Below are 19,439 nucleotides of genomic sequence, written 5' to 3'. Positions count from 1 at the left end.
ATCTTCCCCCAAACCCTACACGCATAGCACAAAGCAAAAATAAGCTTTGTAAGTTCATCTTTTGAGTTCTCACATAAGCATATACACTCTCATGTATTGAGATACAAAATGTGTATATCCTACCAATAGCTATAAATTTACCTTTCTACCTTAGCTTGTGAAAACCATAATTTGGAAGACAAATAGTGAGGAAACTCTTTATTAGGGCATGGGATTTTGCCCTCTATTATGGTGAAGAAACTCTATACTAGTTTTTTGTTATTAAAGTGCATGAGAAAATATCATTCGTTGCTAGAGGTTTTCTCATACAATTTAATTGTTATATATCATGGTATATACATTTAGGGGAATTCTTCTATAGGGGCTTCACTTTAAGTCCTACTGGTGGGGCTCTCAGTGTTCAAACCCGTGAACAGTTTTCGACACGATTTTTTTATGACCGTGTATATTGTAGCTATTTAGAGCATCCTGCAAATTTTCAGAAAATTACAAATAGTTTACAGTACCGAAAACTAAGTTCAAACATGTTGTTGCACGCGTGACTAATTTTTTTTATGCGAGTGGAAAGCAACATGTTTGAACCTAGTTTTTGGTACCATATGTAACGTCCTACGTTTTCGGGTACCTTGAAACGACTCGAGTCGGGATTGTTTTCCCCAAGTTAAGAATATTATTTTAAATAATATTATATTTTGTTTGGAATTTATTTCCATGAGTTATTGCTAGCCAAATTATGAATTTTGTGTTTAAAAGTCAAGATAAGACTTTCGGTCTTGGACCGACACAAAAACCATGATTGGGTAAAAATCTCGGAAAATAAAATGAAAAACTATGACAAATATATTTTGGGCATAAAATACATTCATAAAAATTAAAGTTTGGTACAAAATAATAAACTTAAGTGAAAATAGAAATTTTAAGACATTTTGTGTTCAATGCTTAATTTTGCCGAATTGAGGAATTTTATTCCATAAATGGATTTTAGGTTAAATTTTATTGTAATTAATTAAATTAAATGTGTATTATGTGTTAAGTTTTGTGTTTAAAACTTAATAAGGGTGAAAAATGTTATAGGAAGTCAAATTGGATTTTTTCTTCTTAGGAAATATTTATTATCCTTTATATATAAATATATATATGATTACATATATAACAAAAGGGGTGGCCGGCCATGTGATATAGTTTAATTTGGTGGACCAAATTTATTGAGTTTAATCCCATTTTAAATTTAGGGTAAATAGTCAAGTGGGTAGTAAAACACTTGAGTGTTTTAGGATATTTTTTAGAGTTGTATAAACTCTTCTAACCCACCCCCCCCCCCCCCCCAAAAAAAAACGACCCTATACTCTCACAAACACTCTCATCTTTTTTTTTTTTTTTTTTTGAAAACTCTCTCAAGTTTTCTCTCCATCTTCAACCTCAAGAACACTAAGGTTGGAAGCATTAAGCTTTAGTCTATGAAGGGTTTTTCCCTAAGGTAAAGTTTCAATAAACTAGACTTTTCTAAAGTTTTAACCATAGATTGTTCATTAGCTAATTATTTATGTTGTTGGGGGGAGTTGGTTAAGGTTTGGAAAGGGTCTTGAAGGAGCCAAAGCTAATAGGAAGATCCAAACCTTAAGCAAGAACAACAAGAGGTAAAAAGTTTATTTTTTATGGTTGTTATTGTATGGCTTTTATTTTTAAGTATTATTTTGTATATTTAATGCTTAAAGTTTCTTATTGGTGATGTAATAAGGTTATGATAGATGTTTTATAATTTTTATGATGCTTGTGTGCTGATTTTTTAAAATATGGACCAAAACCCACAAGGGTTTTGTTGGAAACCCTAAAACAAAATACATGTTTTGAGTTGTGACTTCCAAGGGGTCAAGCATCCACAGTATATTGATTTTATAAAATTTAATTATACTGTGATGTTTTTGAGATTGAGTACATAAAATTGAGCTTTTGAAACACTCAAAAATATTTAAAAATGAGTGAGTTATGCTATTTCAATGTTTAGGTAAAAAAACTGTTTTTTTTTCGTATTCTTAATTTTGGGACCAAATTTGGACAGTCATTATATAGGGCAAACGAACCCAGTTTTTTCTAAACTTTGGTGGACATATTATTGGCATAACCTAGTATTCTACTGTAAAATTTGGTAAGAAAATATTGAACAGCTTGAAAGTTATTAAGTGTCAAAGTTTGGAAAAAAAATAAGAACTTGAAAATAAGGTCATTTTTACCTCATTGTTGGAAAATAATTTCACCAATAAAAAATGCTCTTTTTGACCTAAGATTTTACAAAGACCTAAATGGCATACCAAAAATCGAATTGGGAAATTTTGGTAACAATTGGGTTAGTAAATTTCAAGTTATGAACTAATAATGTATGTAGTTAAAAATGTAAAAAATATAGTTTTCACACTTAGTATAAAAATGAGATTTTGGAACTTAAGGTAAAAAGTGAAAGTTTGCTTATTGCAAGATAAATACTTGGTAAGTCTTGAAAACATATTTTGACCTAAAATACCACTTTGAGTTTAGTGTGAATTATTTTTATTAAAGAATTTTTTTATTCTTTTTAAAAATAAAAAATTTAATGTATTTATAAGTTAATAAATTAAAAGAAGGTTTAAAACCCTATATTTTGATAAAATAATTAAGTAAATTATTCTTCTAGTAAGTAAACTTGATTAATTGATTTCGGAAAATCAACCAGTCAAGATGGGAAATTTTTAATGGTTTTCCTAATTAAGATAAATTAAGCTATTTTCTTAAAACGGTTTTAGATATTAAAACCTTAAGAAAAATAAAAGGAAAATTAAGAGTTATTTTCTTCAAAAAAAATTAATTAAGTATTTTAATTAGTATTTTCTGGATATAATACCGGCTAAAATCTTCTATATATTTAACCGATTTGTTGAAAGTACGAGTTAATGTCATTACCTTTAAATCATGCTCATGAATTTCCATAATCAAACATTTTATTTAGGGCATTAATATAATAATATACGTACCTTCAATTATCGCATTGATCTCTAATAATCATGTTGATTACACTTCTTTGATCTACACATATAGAGAAAATGAGAGCTTGGGAGTAATGAGCACTACTCTATCATTCTCTCTAAACCATAGCCACACTCATTCCACCTTAATCATCAATCAAGAGCGCAACCCTTTATATAAGGAATTATGGGCCAATTGGGCTTACATGCCCAATGTGAGAGAATTAGTTGTCTTGGCCCAATGGGCTGACCAAAGACGTTTTAGAGCGTGTCCATGGGCCCCGAGCATGTTAGTACGTTATGTCCATCCCATTATGGCCCGATGGTAATATCATGCATTACCGATTATGTAGTTATCATTACATGCTAATACCGATATTGTGTGAGCAACACTTAATTATGTTAGTCCATATAAAATATTCTAACAGTGAGTCCATTTGCTTAGCTACAACAAAATTTAAATAATTAATGCTTCAACTTAAAGTTATAGTAAACTAAAAGAGTACATAAAAAAAGTTAATTACCTAATTATAACTTTATCAGTTGGCCATGAAATTATACTACCTATAGCATCTTCTATAGTAGACATAACTGTTAAAGACCTCCACAGAAATGCATCATTCTTTCTCACAAGATCTATCCCCACTTTCATAGCACTAGGCCCAAGAGGAACATGGTGAACCTCATCCTTTGGGTCACTTGAAATAAAATAACCTTCTGCAATAATTTCTCCAGATCCAATCCAATCTAATATTTTGCATTTGGAGCCAAATGTGTGGTTCTTGACACTCTAACAATATATCAATAAAACAAATTCAGCAGCACTAAATGATTTTATATTGAATATTATATGTTTTAGATTTTATCATTTTCATATAATTAGTATCATAATTACCTGAGTGGAATGAATATAAGAATTTGATTGAACATTGGCATTTGATTGCTCCTCACTCTGAGTAGATGTATTCTATTTACAAGTAAGATAGAAAGACATGAATTCAACATCAAAATTAAAAAAATACAAAAGTAAAGACTAACCAAAAAATTAAACATGAGTCTTAGTTATTATTGCAATTCAGCCACATGAAAATATAGTTTCAGCATCAAAATACTTACTTGATTTTTCATTAAAGAAACAATGAGTTGCTCCATGTGTTGCATTTTGTCTTTCAAATCTTTGCATTGACCTTCTATCATCATCAGATGGTCATCTCTTTTTGACACAATTTGCAACTTTGACCGAGTAACTCCTCTTCCAAAAGCTCTCATGTATGTATTTTTTTCAAGACCAAGGACTTTTGTGAGGATGTCTTCATTAACACTTGTAGTTGAAGACATAGCAGGATCTTTCTTATATTCTTCAACTAAATCCTTCAAAAATAAATAGTATCAATATATGTATTCAAACAAATGAGTAAGTTAAAACTAAAGTCACATGATTTTGAAAGGGCAAGGTGTATACAAAAGTTTCAGCCACTTCTGAATTTACTGGTTCGCCATTTTTCTTCTTATGTGCTTTGGTCCAAACATCAACTCTACAAGGCGATGTTTTGGTTTCACTATGGTTCATCTATAAAAATAAGAAAATAAGTTAAAAAAATATCTAAACCAAATTCTATAATAAAACAACTGTAAATATGTTTGGCTTTACCAATTCATCAATCAATCTTGCATAACCTTTACGACTACAAGTGTGGGGTAGTTGCTTTGTCTGTATTTCTCACTTGTAGCCTAAGAATATAAAGTTAATAGAGACATTAAACTATAAATTTCAATCATAAATATATTTGGTTATAAGATGTTGAGAATAAAATACCTTAAACTCAGCACTATTTTTTTCCTTAACAAAACTTTTCCACTCATTCATGGATTTAATATTATCAGGCTTTAGTTTCAATCTTGCTTTTTCATTTGGTGCCTTTGTTATTTTAGTAACTAGCCTTGATTTTGAAGCTCTCCAAAGATCTGCCATACTTTTGAATATATAGCTATTTTGCCAATCTTTGTCAACCTTATATCTTGCCTAGTAAAAATAATAATAGGTTAGTATTAATGTAAATGAATTTCAACAAATTTCATGTTCATAAATTGAAATAATATATTTATAATGATTAAAATATATACCTGAATAGATTTCCATAATACCTCTTTCATTCCTAGAGGAATCTTCCTCCAATCTTTTATCGTTACTGGTACAATTTCTCTAACAAGTGCACCCAAAAATGAAGACAAAGATATTGATGTTGCACCTATTTGTTGTCCCTTTGAGTTAAACTTAACTTCCAAACGACCATCACTGTCTATTGCAATAGACTTCATTTTACTAGGGCCTATAGTTCTCTTTTGGGTAATAGGTGCAATAACTTCTTCAGGTAGTTCTTATTCATCTGGCAAGTTTTCAACAATTATTTCATTTAGGTTTTCTGGGATTTGTAGGCACTGTGATTTTCTTGTTGCTGTTGGTGAGATGGCATGGTCATTTGTATGAGTTTCAAGTATTGGTTTTGTTTTTATCATTTTCTTTGAAGGACTATTAGTAGGTGGTCTCACTATTTTTTTCATGAGAGTCTATTGCTTGTTCAACCTCAAATAGATTTCTAAGAGATCTCCTTGTCACAGGGGAGATGGGTACTTCTTCATCAAAAGAGTCATCTCTTACAATCATTCTACGTCGTGTATTTTCCTTTGGAGACACATCCTTAGTATATCTCTCTTCAACAACCTTATCCATTTCCAAATTTAGTCTAAAGCTCTTCCTCTTTTCATTGAGGAGTTTAACTAATTTTCCTGTAGGTATGTGCTTTGGTCTCTTTCCTTTTGTAGATGGAGGTGTCATATCTTGTACTTGGCAAATTCTTTGACTAGTTTTTTATCAACCGTTTCTATAATTAGTATGAATTTTGATAAGTCACAAAAGATCATCATATATAACAGCAACATATTATCAACTATCACAAAAAAAAAACTTGTAATAAAAGTCAAAAAGAAAGAAATAAATAATCATTCTTGGCAGCAAAGAAATAAAAATTCTAAGTGTCAAGTGCAACATCTTCTACAATTTACAAAAAAACACAACAATAATCAAACTAATATACCCTCACAATCATCTCTAACATATTGATCTTCTTCTACTACATTATGTAACCTTGATTCAGTAACTTCAAACATTATAGGAATGAATTCCTTCTCATCATAATTTTCCATGTCATAAAAACCTCTAGGGGGTGCCCTAATCACCACATACCAATTGGAAGAATCATGTTCTCTTGAGTAGAAGACCTATTTAGCTTGTGAGGCTAAAATAAAAGGGTCTCTACCAACAGACCATTGCCTTTGGTGTAGATTAACTAAAGTAAGACTATCCTCCATCCTAACACCATTAGGGGCATTTGCCCAATCACATTTGAAAATTGGAATCTAAACTATATAGTAATCTAACAAGATTATCTCCCTTATAACCCCATAGTATGAAACTAAATTAGGAACTTGAGATACATCTTTGGCACTAGATCTACACATAGTTGTTGCTTCAATTGAGACACCACTATTCTGTGTGGACTTCTCAATGTCATGTATATACAATCTTTGACCATTGATAATATAGGTGAATCCTAATTTATAGGACCAATGAGTTAGTATTACTACATTTTTAGTATAAAAAATAATAATTTATAATATCACACACTTACTCTAGAAAAGGCTCCACAACAGATGTATTTAACAGAATGTATCGATGTGCAATTTCTAACAACTCATCTGTCAATATAATTTCTTTCTTCTTAGAAATTGGACCAACCTTCAAGTATCACATCATTTGACCACTCTTCATTTCGACCTTCTTTTGTGTTTAGTTCAATTGAATGGTCGGTGAATTCATTACAAAAGCTCACACACTCATCTACAAGATAACACTCCGCAATACAACCTTCAGGCCTTGCTCGATTTCTGACATAATCTTTCAATATCTTCATGCGTCTATTAATCACAAAATTGCTCACCATTAATATAATGTCCACGTAAACTAATAACAATAAACAAAACAATTAAATTTTAGTGATTCACCTCTCAAATGGATACATCCATCGAAATTGGATTGGTCCACATAGTCGTGCTTCTCATCCGATATGAACCCCTAAGTGAATCATGACATCAAAAAATGATGGTGGAAAGAATCTCTCTAGTAAGCATAAAGTTTCAATAACATCATTTTCGAATGCCATTATGCTTTCTCTATTTGCTCATTCGTGTGTTATTTTGCTATATTTTTATTTTAAATTCTTTGCTACGAGCATTAATGTTCGAACAGGTCCTAGTCAAGGCAAGTGACCGAGGACCTAAAGCTCCTCAATCACTTGGGGGGCAGATAAGGTATCTAGTAAAGCAAAGCATATCGAAAGGTATGTAAACACATAAGCAAAATAAGTGAAAGCATGCTAGGGTACTTAGAGTATTTTTCAAAATTTTGTTATTTTATTAAATTAAGCCAAAGTACTATGTTATGTTCAGTCATGCAAACAGGTGTTATAATAAAATGCATATATTATAATACCAAAATAAATTCCTTTTCACTGCGAGTAGTTGCTGCTCGGATGTAATTATCTGTTAAAAGAAAAAAAGCTGCCCTTGCAGCAATAAAAGTTAAACATCGTCTTTACATCACGACCCGCAGGTCGTGTATCTAAAAGATAAAGAAAGAAAAATAAAAAGTCTACGAAGCTGGAGGATCTTGAGGAGTGTTCTGGTCGACAGTAGTGCCAGCTTCATTGTCTGCGCCGTCAATCCCCATTGCTAAGGAAATTTCTGGGGAAGCAGGAATTTTGGCTCTTTCTTCTTCCTCCAGGCGAATGGTGCATCGGGTTATTTGAGTTCGTCTCAAGCGCTCAGATAGCTGAAGTTGGCCTTTTGATTATGCTTCCAAAACTCGTAGAAGCAAAGGTGGATGGCTTCCCTATACTTCTCCAAGTTTTTGGCATTAGTCTCTTCGAGCTCCTTAACACGCCCCTCCAGCTCCTCCGTCTCCTTTCTGCTCACAATTAGATCGAGCTCAAGCTGTTGGCTTCTTGGAAGTTGAGTTTGACACTCTCCTTGAATTTTTCTTTGTCTTCGTTAGATTTGTTCAGGGCAGCCCGACACTACAACAGCTCTTCGGTCAGCTGGGCTTTCTGCTCGCGCAGTCATTGTTCTGGTTGGTTAGTTCTGCGTTTTTCTCGAGCAGGTCAGCATTCTTCCCCTCAAGCACCTTCACTGCCTTAGTATGCCTGATGTCAAAGTCTTTGGTCTGGGTGACCAAGGTACCCGTGCGGTGCCAACCAGCAGTTTTAGTCAACAATCCCTGCGATCAGATAAAAGACATAAGATGATGGCAGAAATTAACAGAGTAAAATGACTCAACAACAGAAAAGAACTTACACTGGCTATCTCGTTCAGCCCTCGGTTTATTAATTGGTCGGCCTGCATGGAGCTGGTGCCGACAATGGCCTCTTGACTGTGTTTGTGCTTGGAGAGTTTGTATATTCTCTCCCTGGCCAAACTGACCATGGTGCTGGCCAGAGTGTCTTCGGGTTGAGTGTGGTGTGGCTGGTCGGTAGGCGCTGGAGGAGTAGAGTGCTAGTCGACTGGTGCAATTGAAGACGACTGGTCGAGTGGAGAAGGAGGTGGCGTTGTTTCCTTTGTGGGAGGTGGCGTGGTTTCCTTTGAAGGAGCAACTGTTGAAGGACCCTCAGTCTGGGCCTTCTTTGAAGCAGTTTTGCTGCTTTCTCCGCTAACCCTCTTGCTGTCTTTCTTCCTGCTCGAGGGAGTAGCAACGGCGGTGTAGTGATCGAACACGTCTCTAGACGACATATCTGCATGTAAGGAAACATTGCGAGCAGTGAGACAATATGTATAGATGGAGCTAAAAAGGAAAGCAAGGACATTATAAGAAAAGTACCCGTGTTATAACTACTGGTCGCTACATTACTTACTAAACTACTGCTACCCTCACTTACTGCCTGGAAGAAATCTGAATCTAAGTTTGGAGTATACTTAAACTTGCCATCCCCGTCAAATAAGTGATAGAGAATTGGCAAACTATCTAGGAATGAGAAGACAGTATTGTTCTCATCTGAAGACTCGTCGATGGGTGCAGGGGGTTCGGAAGCTTTCTTTTTTCCCTTTCCCGTAGGGGCAGGGGGAGCAGCTACTTGCGGGGTGCTGGAGGGTTCCCTGATTGTCACTTCAATCATCCTCCTCCTTTGAGGTTGCGACACATCTGTGTGCTACTTGGGAATCTCCTCGCCAGTGGCACTCCCCGCTGTTGACTCCCTCACATCCTGGTGAGGTGCCAGAAGCCCGACCATTCTCAAGTTAGCTGCAGTGACCAGCTGTTTGACGCACTTCTCTACGTCAGTCATGCTGGCCAAGAGTGCTGCTCGGACTTCCATTTCTGGAGTGGGAGCCGGTCGTAGCCATGGACCTGAAATATGCTAAATCTCTAAGGGGAATGCAGATAAAATACAAGGAAAATAAACGACCAGGAGAGCAAAGATATTACCTCCTTGAGTGAAGGCCAGGTTGTTGGCGACCATGTCGGTAGTCAAAAATTACTCTAGATGGTACTTCCCCACATTGGATTTGAAGGTGGTATCACTCAAGAAAGTGAAGGTCGTTTCCTGGTGGCAAAGATGAAAAAAAACCCCGTATTTTCTTGGTTGGGGTTGGATTTGAGGTCGAACAGGTAGTTGACCTCGTGTGGCGTAGGAACATGCCACTTCTTATGACTGTAAAGGATATAGAGTGCGGAGAGCATTCTATACCCATTTGGGGTTATTTGGAAAGGAGCGACCCCAAAATAGTTGGCCACTCCTTTGAAGAAAGGATGGAGAGGCAGGATCGCTCCTGCCTCAATATGATACCTCAACCAGGCGCTGAAGGTGCCTCCAGGCAGGTTTGCCCGTTGGTCTCTGGTCGATCAAACTAAGGTTACCCCAGGAAGTCCGTATTTCCTAAGATAGTTGGCTATCATCCTAACCGAGATTTGGCTACGGGGAGCGACGTACCATTCGACATCTGGTCGAATGATGTTTCGAAGTTGGGCTTGATTTTGGATTTCTAGATCGAGAGTACTTTCATCTCGACCACTGGTTGAAGGAATTTTAGCCCGAGGAGCAGGCTGATTTGAAGAAGGGTTGAATGATTTCTTTTTCTGGGTTGTAGACTTTACTCGACCCATGTTTTGAGGTGGGGTCGAAGGATTACTTGGGGTGTTTCGAGAAAAAGGAATCTCCGGAACTAGCCGTGACGGTTGTTCTTTGTCCTCGAGCAGTTGAGCCAGCAGATCATCGTCGATTGGCCTCTCACCTCCCCACCAATCTTGCATGAAAATCTGCAAATAGAAAATGGGAGATGAGAATCTAATGGCAAGAAGGATCAAGGTGTTTAAAAGTTGGAATAACGTTGCTCGTGTATAAAAGTTAAGCTTTTATACAACCAGCAGCATTTTGACAAAAAACACTATATTTCAAGCGAGCAGTTTGGAAAAAGGATTAAAAAGCAAAAGTGAAAAAAATTTCAGGAAAAACTTTTCGACTCTGAAAGGGCGGGAAAAACCAAGTTTTTCTACAAGCTCAGAAATCGAATTTTTACTTCGATTTCACGCCCTAAAGTTATAATCTCAACTACCAAATTGATTTTTAACCCCTATAAACCATTATTTCACTACCCTATCAAACACAGATCAGTGTAATTGTTTACCCCGAAGCAATTTTTTTTTCAAGAACAGTCGAGAATGCTCAAAAACTTAGAATACAAAACGAAGATGAAACAGGTGTTGCATGGCATCTCAAATAACTTAAAGGTTCGGAAAACTTACTTGAATAAAAATTGGAGTACGAACACGTGCGTCTCGAACGACTAAGGATAAGTACCTTGGATCAGCGATGAAAGTTTCTCGGTTTGTTTGGCTCTATTCTTCAGTGTTCTTGAGGAGAAAGTAAAAAGTAAAAGGTAAAAAATAATCTTGGGGGATTATTTATATTGATCGTGGCACTGTAAAAGAGGTAATCATGGAATTACTTTTTCCAAAGCATGGGGAAGCGCAATAGCCGTGAGACAATTTTTTGGGAAACCGAAAAGACCGGATTGGACATGATTCGTTACCTTTTTCGAGAAGGCATGGACGGCTCTGACATGTTTTATGGGGCGTACGAAAGGTCAGACACCTAAGTTTACTTTATGCTGGTCGCAGTAAAATAAACTTGAGGGGCAAATGTTTACCACAAAATGGCCTCTAATGACGTGGCAAACTTTCCTTACACGTGTCTGGCACGTGGTGATTTCAAATGAAAAGATCATGCTCGACCATCGACCAGGTGTTCCTTACACCATCAGATCTCGTGATTAGATACGACTAGTCTGGTCGCATGCTCTTAGTTATTTCCTTTAAGATACACAATCTTGTAATAATAACATTGAGATATTTTCCTTTATTTATCTTGATATGCTATCATTAATTGTAATTACGACCCATTGGCCCATGTAACCCACCTGGACCTATAAATAGTGATGATAAGGCTCAGGGGAGGGGGTTGGAGTCTAGAAACCTTAGACATTTGGTATTCAGAGAGAAAAATAGAGTGTGATTACCCATCGAAATTGTAATCATCTCAAAGCTTGTGAAACTCAAGAACCCTAGTTCTTTGATCACGGTTTTGAGGTTCAATATAAATAAGAACACTAAGTGGACGTAGGTCATTACCATTCATTGGGGTCGAACCACTATAAATCATTTATGTCATTTCTTTACCATTTGATTCCATTCTTGACTATCATCTCATTTCTTGTCGTAATTCTGACTCCGTGTCGTTGGCCAAATCAAGGGTCAACAATATGTAATAAAGATTGACCAATAGAGGTGATAGGGATAGTGTTACCATTGCCTACCGTGACTGAATCAGTAACGGCATAAGAAGAAGCATGGTCAAGATTGTGAACATTTGGGGTTAAGTGGTGGGAGGCTCCGGAGTCAAGCAACCATGTATCATCAGAGAGAGTGTGGGGTGTGGCCACCATTGCAGAAACTGTGGAAGTATTTGGTGGAGATGTTGTTGTAGGTGCAGGAAGATTTGGATCAAATCGCCTATAGCAATTAAAGGCATTGTGTCCTGGGCGGAGGCAAAGTTGGCAAGTGACCTGAGAGCCTGGTAAATTGGAGTTGCGAGGGGCATTGTTGTTGCGACCACTGTTTGTTGAAGAGTCAACATGAGAAGGGCCACAAGATTGATGAGACTGAGGACCGTAAGACATTCTTGATTTCAGAGGGTACCGAGAAGCAATGTTGGCAGCAATTGGTGTGGCTTCATCAACAGAGTTTTGCTGGTCAAGTCTGGCTTCATGGCCCAATAGGAGACTGGTGACTTGTTCAAACGAAACACCCTTTGATTTTGACATAATCAAAACAACAAAGGAGTTGTACTCAGCATTAAGACCAGCAAGAAGGTATAGAGCCTGATCACGTTCAGAGACTTTTTCCGATGCAGCTGTGAGTTGATCAGCCAAACTTTTGACCTTGAGAACATATTCAATCATTGGTAGAGTGCCCTTCTTGATTGTCTGAAGTTGAAGTATGAGTTGCATGATCTGAGCGTTTGATGTGGAGGAATAAATTTGACGCAGAGCAGTCCAAGAAGCCGCGCTGGTAGAGTGCCCAATAATTTCGGAAATGATATCTTGAGACATTGAGGAAAAGATCCAGCTTAGTATCAAACGATCCTTTCTTCTCCATGCGAGAAATTCTGGATTGAGACCAGTAGTACCGTCAATTATTTGAGGAGGTGGAATGGAAGATCCATCCAGAAAGTCTTTGATGCCGTTTGTGAACACAACATTCTCCATTTGCACGTGCTAAAGCAAGAAATTACTCCGATCAAGCTTCAAGGGAAGGGTGTGGTTTAGGGCATGAGAAAGAACCATAAACTATTGATGCTGAGTGGTGAGGGCTGTGAACATAGAAGAAGTGGCGACTAGAACAGCAGAGGTGGCCAGATCAGTGGAGAAATCTTGGGAGGTGTTGGTCGCCATTGATGAACAGAGAGAAAAATTAAGAAGAGTTCTTGAAGAGAGAAAGTGGAGATCGAGTTTGGCCTGATACCAAGTCAGTGAGTAAAGCACAATAGAAAGTGAAAATCTCTAGATCAAGTGAGTGATCTGAGTGTAGCTTGTATTATATATAGGTTGAGTGATACAAGAAATAAGCTGAGTTACAGAGAGGTTACAACAGAAAGTACCAGAATACAAGAATTGCAATTGTAACTAACTAAGTCTAACAACTCAACTATGAAGCTTTTCTTTAGCCTTAAGTTATATCTTTCTTTTTAAAAAAATATATCATATATCCTATCATATACTAATATATTATTTATCTTCTTGGTTTGTTGGCAAGATTTATTTTAATTTGATTGATATATTCATTTTTATATAGAACTAAGGTGGCGTTTGGTTGCAAAACAAAAATGGAATGGAAATAGTAATAGTAATGGTAATATGAATGAAATGGAATGAAATTTTGATTATTTCGTTTGGTAGAGACATTAGAATGAGTAATGGAATAGAATAAACTTTATATTATTTTGACTAAAATACCCTTACTTTACTTTTGTAAATAATTTTCTTATAAATCAAATTATCATTAATTTTTAATGTTATTTTTTATTATATACACCATTTTTTAAATATATTATACTATATTTTATGTATAATAAACACTTTTTTTACTACAAAATTCATAAAAAGTATTTTATTTAGTTTTAATTAATTTTATTTTAGATGCCTCAATATTGAAAAAATATATATGGTAGTTCTTTTTAGATAATAAGATAATTTAATTTTAGAAAATAAATAAATGTTGTATATATACTTATTGATATCCAATATAAGATATATTAAATAAATATATATTTTTTTAGAGAAATATATTTTACTTGAGAGAACCAATATTTATTGAATATCTTAAAAATAAAATAAAAATTCAAGCAAAGAGAAAATAAACAATTATTTAAGGAATATATTAGACAATCAAAATATAGAGAGTAAAGAAAAAAAAATATAAATAGGTTTGTGAGTGGCATAAAATAGTGACAAATAAACAAAAATATAAGGGTAAAAATGAGATAAAAAAAATGAATCAATTTAGGAATGACTTTTTCATCCATTTTTTTTAATGGAATAACAATTCTTCAATTTCAACTAAAAGTAATTCTTTTGGAAAAAGCATTCCTAGGCAAAATATGGAACCAAACAAAGGAATAAGAATCCATTTCATTCTATTTCAACCAATTCCTTCCATGCAAACATTCCCTACGTTGCAACGAAATGCTGCAAGCCTAATACTTTAAAATATTTGGGAGGAAACACGCCAAAATAAATAAAGGGGACAAAAACTATTTTCGAGTTGTAATGTCTTGTTTGTAAGTATGTGTCTTATCCACCCCAAGAATATAAATAGTTGGCAGTTTTTTCGGGTAGTGGTATCCCATATACCAAGAGACTTGGTAATATAAATATATGTATACTTATACATGCATATATTATAGAAAGATAGAGATATCATATTATAGTCGTCACATAGTTTCTCTAATCCAGCTCTTAAACCAGTTTATGAAATCACAGCAACTGATCCTGATTCATGACAAGGGAAATAGTCTGCAAAATGTTAGTTCAGTCCAAAAGAAAAAAAGAAGCCCAATTACAATATATAAAGGTTTTATCATTTTTCATTTGTGAGGCATCAAATGGCATAACTAGTGTCTATGAATTTCAACAAGAGAATTTGTTCAGCCACATATGCTGGCGACAAATAGAAGATACATACACTGGTATACTTGCAGAAAAACAAAATATGCATTTTTCCAATGGAAAGGAAGGATGATACTATATGATGATAGAAGACTATATATATACATTAGATAGAGAGAAGTCATTGTTATTGTAATTACATGTTAAGTATATGTTCAAGATGGCTTGAGTACTCCTTACGTGGATACCAATATATCAGCACTTTGGTCTCTCAACAGCAGAGCTCAAGGAGATCCAAGGAATGAATCTGCTGCTATGGCAAAAGGATAAGGTTGACGGCAATATGCGTTTCAACCTCTTTGCATGTTTTTCTGGGTAGCTTTGAACAACTTTAATCGCCTATACAGTTGGTATTGTGAGTCTCCATAACATTGTAGTACAAGGTTGATGGTTTGCCATCAAATTTTGAGATCAATTGATGAGAAGATAAGCCACAGTAACGCTTTCCTAGCCGAGCTATGCATATGTCCATTATTTTCCTGAACATGGAGTCTTCTTGTATAAGGGGTTGCTCCACAAACTCAACTAGGGGCATCCACTGCATTTTTGTGTACGAAAAAATGATTTCAAGTCAGCAACAAGCGATGACAGCAAATGATTCAATACCCAGGGACAAGGAAACAAACAGGTCAGTGTCGTAACGAGCTTGATATGTTATAAATCAGTCTGTGTATGCTCTGAAAGCTTTTCAGGCTTTCTCCAATTTGTATCCAATTTCTCTCATGTGCTTGTTTCTGAGAGTACTAAAAAGATCATGTTTGGAAGGTGGGAATGGATTGGACAGGATTGAATAATTTATTATGAAATTATAGAGTAATTCCCCTAGTTTAGGATAACTTAACTTAATCCCATTGACAAAATTCGGGATAATTTTATCTTATCCAATCCCATCTCTTTGTATTTTATGGTAAGAAAAAAAGATCATCACTTTGTATCCAACTTGTTTTCTTTTAATTTATTGTTGGCAAATGATCAACTCATTTATTCTTTTATTTTTTTTCTCTAATATATTTAAACCCAATCTAATCTTATCCAATACCCTATCCAAAATGTTTAGAAATGAGTAGAAACACTTTCAATTCAAGTCTTTATATTTTCGTTTATAGTCTATATTCTCTGCTTGCTCATCTTAGTTTCAATGAGTCCAAACAACCCCTTATAGTATAATCTCAAAGTGATGATAACAGGACTTTTTTTTTAGAACAGATGGTTAAAACTACCAATGAAAGTGGAAAATTACGGTGAGCAATTAACGCAGAAGAAATGGAAGTAGAAGGCAAGGAGACCAAATATGTACCTTGGCTGCTTGAATTTCAAGATCATCAACTACTATCTGAGTTGATAGGGGCCTAAGCATACAAATGAAGAATAAATCTGATTTTTCAAAAGCCACATTGTGAACATGCCTGGAATCCAAAGATAATACACAACCAACTAATTCAGTATAAAATTATTAGAAAGAATACTCAGAAACTAAAAAAGTGGAATCTTAAGGACACATTGAATATAATACATTTAAAACAAAAATGGTATTTACTTCTTAGATACTAATGGTTACGAGTAGCTAATGCTTCAATAAACAAATTTAAAATATATCATTTTGTCAATACCTGAATGCTATGACTTCAATGAACTCTGTGTCGATCTGCAATGAAAACAATTACAACTTTTATCAATGGAATAACCTGGTAAGATGTTGTAATTCATAAACAATTATCTTGATAAACAAAATTTTATTTTACTTGTGGAATAGAACAAGGAAATATATTTTATATATATTATTACCCCAGTTTCCTCTTCAACTTCTCTCACAGCTCCTGTAAAGATCTCCTCTGACTGATACAAAAGCAATAATTAATGAAGAATTAACAAAAGATACAAAATGGAAATTTAGAAGGTTTTGATGGTAATCTAAGAAAATTGCTGCCATACCTCCAGAATGAATCCGGTGGGTATTTTCCATAGACCAATAAATGCAGGATCACAATGTTTCTCTTGTACTACAAGAACCTGTAGTTAGCATGAGACACTTTAGCATCATGTTTCAGATAATGAGACAAAGGACTTTAACATGCACGAGTTTAGTATGGGAAAATAGAACACTAAGGTTAATTGCAAAGACAACCTAAATGACTAAGGTCAAATGACTCAAATGCCAAAATTAAAACAGAAAAAGACCGAAATATAGATGATGATTAAGATGAACCATATAAGTACCACCAAGACAATGCTAAGGATACAAGTATTTTGGAATAAGACAGAATCTAAAGTGGATAAGATGCAATTAACTTCGTTTGTTAATATCAGTTAAGATGGGTATCTTTGATTTTTCTTTTTTCAGTTTCAGTCTTTACATTATTACAACAAGTAACCATACCTCATTTTTGTCATTGATGACAAATCCCCCGACCCCAACTTGGTGTGAAGCATTACTAGGAAGCATAGAAGGGCCCTCAGGAATCCAGTAAGTCAACATAACGTATCCTCGTTCAGCATGGTGGTATTCGAACCCCTCCTGTAACCAAATGATTTGTCTCAGAAATTTGACATCTCTATTAACACATAAATAAAAGAATAAGATATTCCAAAATCTGAAGCCAATATATTATATCATTCGGGACATTTCTGGAAACTTATTGCAATGTATAAAAAGATAGGTTCAATTTTAGAACTCCAGATTCCTCTGATGTCAAAAATTGACAGTTTTTCAAATTGGGAAAGTTGAAACTCACCTTCACAGCAATTGGAACAAACTCAGATCGTTCAACTGGCAGCTTAAGCCAAACTCCTTTCTTTCCCTACAGTCAAATAAGTTCCCATGGTCAAAATCCTCAAAACTACAACTTAACCAATGGTGAGTCTGTTTTGAAAACAAATCGGTAGTTAAACCACAAAAAGAATTCCGACAAAATAAGTTCAGTCATATTTCTGATAAGAAAAACTAGAAGATATTAATGCTTCACTACATGACTATGTCAAATACTTCGATCTATACACGGACGATACATAAATCTTGGTCCCAGTCGGAAATATGAGCAAAATGATAGGAATGAAAGTTGCCTAATCAGAAACAAAAGCGAGCTTTTATTAATGTCTTTAAGCTAAACATGGTTTGAATTACCTTCATTTTCCAATGGGAAAGAGATGAGCGAAGCTCATAAGCAAAAGCATTGGGGTTTGATGGCAATTTTTCAGGATCCACAACCACCCCATCATACTCATCATCAACAGCATCAAGCACTCTCATTTCTCTAGAATACAGATTTGGTGTTCCCCCATTTGCTCCATTAATACGAGAGAAATACGCTTCTGTTGGAAGTTTCTCCCGACTAACTGATCCAATAGCTTCTTTTGATTGGTAACTATTATTTGGAGAAATCCCTGAACACGAAAGACCAAAACAAAAAAATCATGTTAACTAAACTTCCTCAAGCGCATTTCTAGCTCAAATGTCAATTTAGATCAAAGGGCAGTTTTTTTCTAAAAAATATACCTCGGCAAGAGCAGAGCCGCTGAGAAAAGTTAAGTCCAGATTGGTTCCTGTAACTTGAAAAGGTACTGGAATAGGGTCTTTCCATATGTGCTCCCATCTCAGAAACTGACATAGCATTCTGATTAAACAATTTCATCTCCATTTTGTAAATCACTATCCGTTTTCCAACTACCTCAGACTGACCACGACTACAGCTATGAGTAAAATCAAAATCTTAAATATGCAGACTCTCTTATATAACGAATCAACTAAAGAAAACATAGATTTCCTTAACACGTACAGCTCAAAGCACAAAACGACAGAGAAAAACTATGGGATTCATCGTCGCTCAAAGTGAACTCTTATACGGTTTTGAAGACAAGATGAACAGAGACTTGGGAATAGTAACAAGACAACATTTAATGACTGTATTTAGCACAAACCAACATAGAAACAAAGCACTAAAGACATATTTAAGGGAATATCTTATCTTTATACCAAGATTTAGCCGGTGGGTAATTTGATTAATCTGTGGTCTAAACTGAAATCTAAATCAAGTGATAATGACGACTAAGAAACAAACCCATATGAAAAAAAAAATCAAACTCAATTACAGCTAATCAGAAAAAGGTACGTGTTAAGTAACTGTGATAACACAACTTGAACTCATTTCATGAACAGATAACTTTTTTTGAAGCTTTAACGAAAACCCATTTGGTTACAACCCCAAAACGCCATAACCATGGAGATATTAATCCTGATAACCAAAGATAAATGTTGTCGTTCACGATGAGAAAATGACAAAAAAAATAGAAAAGAAGGTACCAGTGGATTAAATAAATTTTTCATCCATTATCGATCATAGCTACAATGAAGAAAACGAGGTAATTAAACTGAAGCGTAAAAACAAAAGCAAGAAAGTAAGGGCTAGCATCCGCGTTAGTGGGAGTGAGTCAGCGACCGTGTTCTTCATGACTCGGCTTTATTTTATACCCACGCGCCATGAGGTGTTTGGAGTTTTATAACAGAACAATTTTATTATTATTACCTCTTGATAGATATAAAGCATATGTTTTGATTGGAAGGCATATACCAGCATGAAAATAATAAAAAAATTCACATAAAGAAAGAAAAAAGATATG

At 34.9% G+C, this 19,439-nt stretch overlaps 2 protein-coding genes and 1 long non-coding RNA gene across 6 annotated transcripts; 1 reads left to right on the top strand and 2 right to left on the bottom strand.

Annotated features, from left to right (window-relative positions):
- Positions 1-1,336: 1,336 nt before the first annotated feature.
- LOC133778107 (uncharacterized) lies at positions 1,337-16,165 on the top strand. The gene is made up of 3 exons (XR_009869000.1): positions 1,337-1,477; positions 1,569-1,637; positions 16,032-16,165. It is a non-coding gene; the product is annotated as an uncharacterized LOC133778107 (long non-coding RNA).
- On the bottom strand, positions 1,645-7,292 carry LOC133778105 (uncharacterized). 4 transcript variants are annotated; one of them, XM_062217929.1, is made up of 6 exons: positions 5,121-7,292; positions 4,648-5,019; positions 4,459-4,566; positions 4,113-4,367; positions 3,892-3,963; positions 1,645-3,786 (listed from the first exon to the last, which is right to left on the bottom strand). In XM_062217929.1, exons 3-6 carry the CDS (start codon positions 4,564-4,566, stop codon positions 3,517-3,519), a joined length of 705 nt encoding a protein of 234 aa, XP_062073913.1. In that variant the 5' UTR covers positions 4,648-5,019; positions 5,121-7,292; the 3' UTR covers positions 1,645-3,516. The 4 variants fall into 4 exon arrangements, with proteins under 4 accessions (XP_062073913.1, XP_062073916.1, XP_062073915.1 ...); XM_062217932.1 differs by having other exon boundaries at positions 1,645-3,057; XM_062217931.1 differs by having other exon boundaries at positions 4,648-7,292.
- LOC133778104 (nudix hydrolase 8-like) lies at positions 14,763-19,233 on the bottom strand. The gene is made up of 9 exons (XM_062217928.1): positions 18,319-19,233; positions 17,947-18,206; positions 17,558-17,623; positions 17,203-17,340; positions 16,758-16,835; positions 16,611-16,661; positions 16,436-16,470; positions 16,123-16,231; positions 14,763-15,363 (listed from the first exon to the last, which is right to left on the bottom strand). The coding sequence occupies exons 1-9, from the start codon at positions 18,458-18,460 to the stop codon at positions 15,157-15,159; spliced, it is 1,086 nt and encodes a 361-aa protein (XP_062073912.1). The 5' UTR covers positions 18,461-19,233; the 3' UTR covers positions 14,763-15,156.
- Positions 19,234-19,439: the final 206 nt, after the last annotated feature.

Source organism: Humulus lupulus, chromosome 5, assembly GCF_963169125.1.
Source record: "Humulus lupulus chromosome 5, drHumLupu1.1, whole genome shotgun sequence".
NCBI lineage: Eukaryota > Viridiplantae > Streptophyta > Magnoliopsida > Rosales > Cannabaceae > Humulus > Humulus lupulus.
The sequence above is the reverse complement of the archived record's forward strand: the minus strand, read 5'-3'. Positions and strand labels throughout refer to the sequence as shown.

Bases quoted from the DNA above. Each gene is read 5' to 3' on its own strand.
- LOC133778104 (XM_062217928.1), bottom strand. From the start codon at position 18,460: ATGGAGATGAAATTGTTTAATCAGAATGCTATGTCAGTTTCTGAGATG. The intron at 17,341-17,557 runs GTGAGTTTCAAC...ATTTGGTTACAG, and splicing joins TTGTTCCAATTGCTGTGAAG to GAGGGGTTCGAATACCACCA. The intron at 16,232-16,435 runs GTATTGACAAAA...TTTGGATTCCAG, and splicing joins ATTGAAGTCATAGCATTCAG to GCATGTTCACAATGTGGCTT.
- LOC133778105 (XM_062217931.1), bottom strand. From the start codon at position 4,566: ATGAACCATAGTGAAACCAAAACATCGCCTTGTAGAGTTGATGTTTGG. The intron at 4,368-4,458 runs GTATACACCTTG...TTATTTTTGAAG, and splicing joins CAGAAGTGGCTGAAACTTTT to GATTTAGTTGAAGAATATAA. The intron at 3,787-3,891 runs GTAATTATGATA...ATATATTGTTAG, and splicing joins CTTATATTCATTCCACTCAG to AGTGTCAAGAACCACACATT.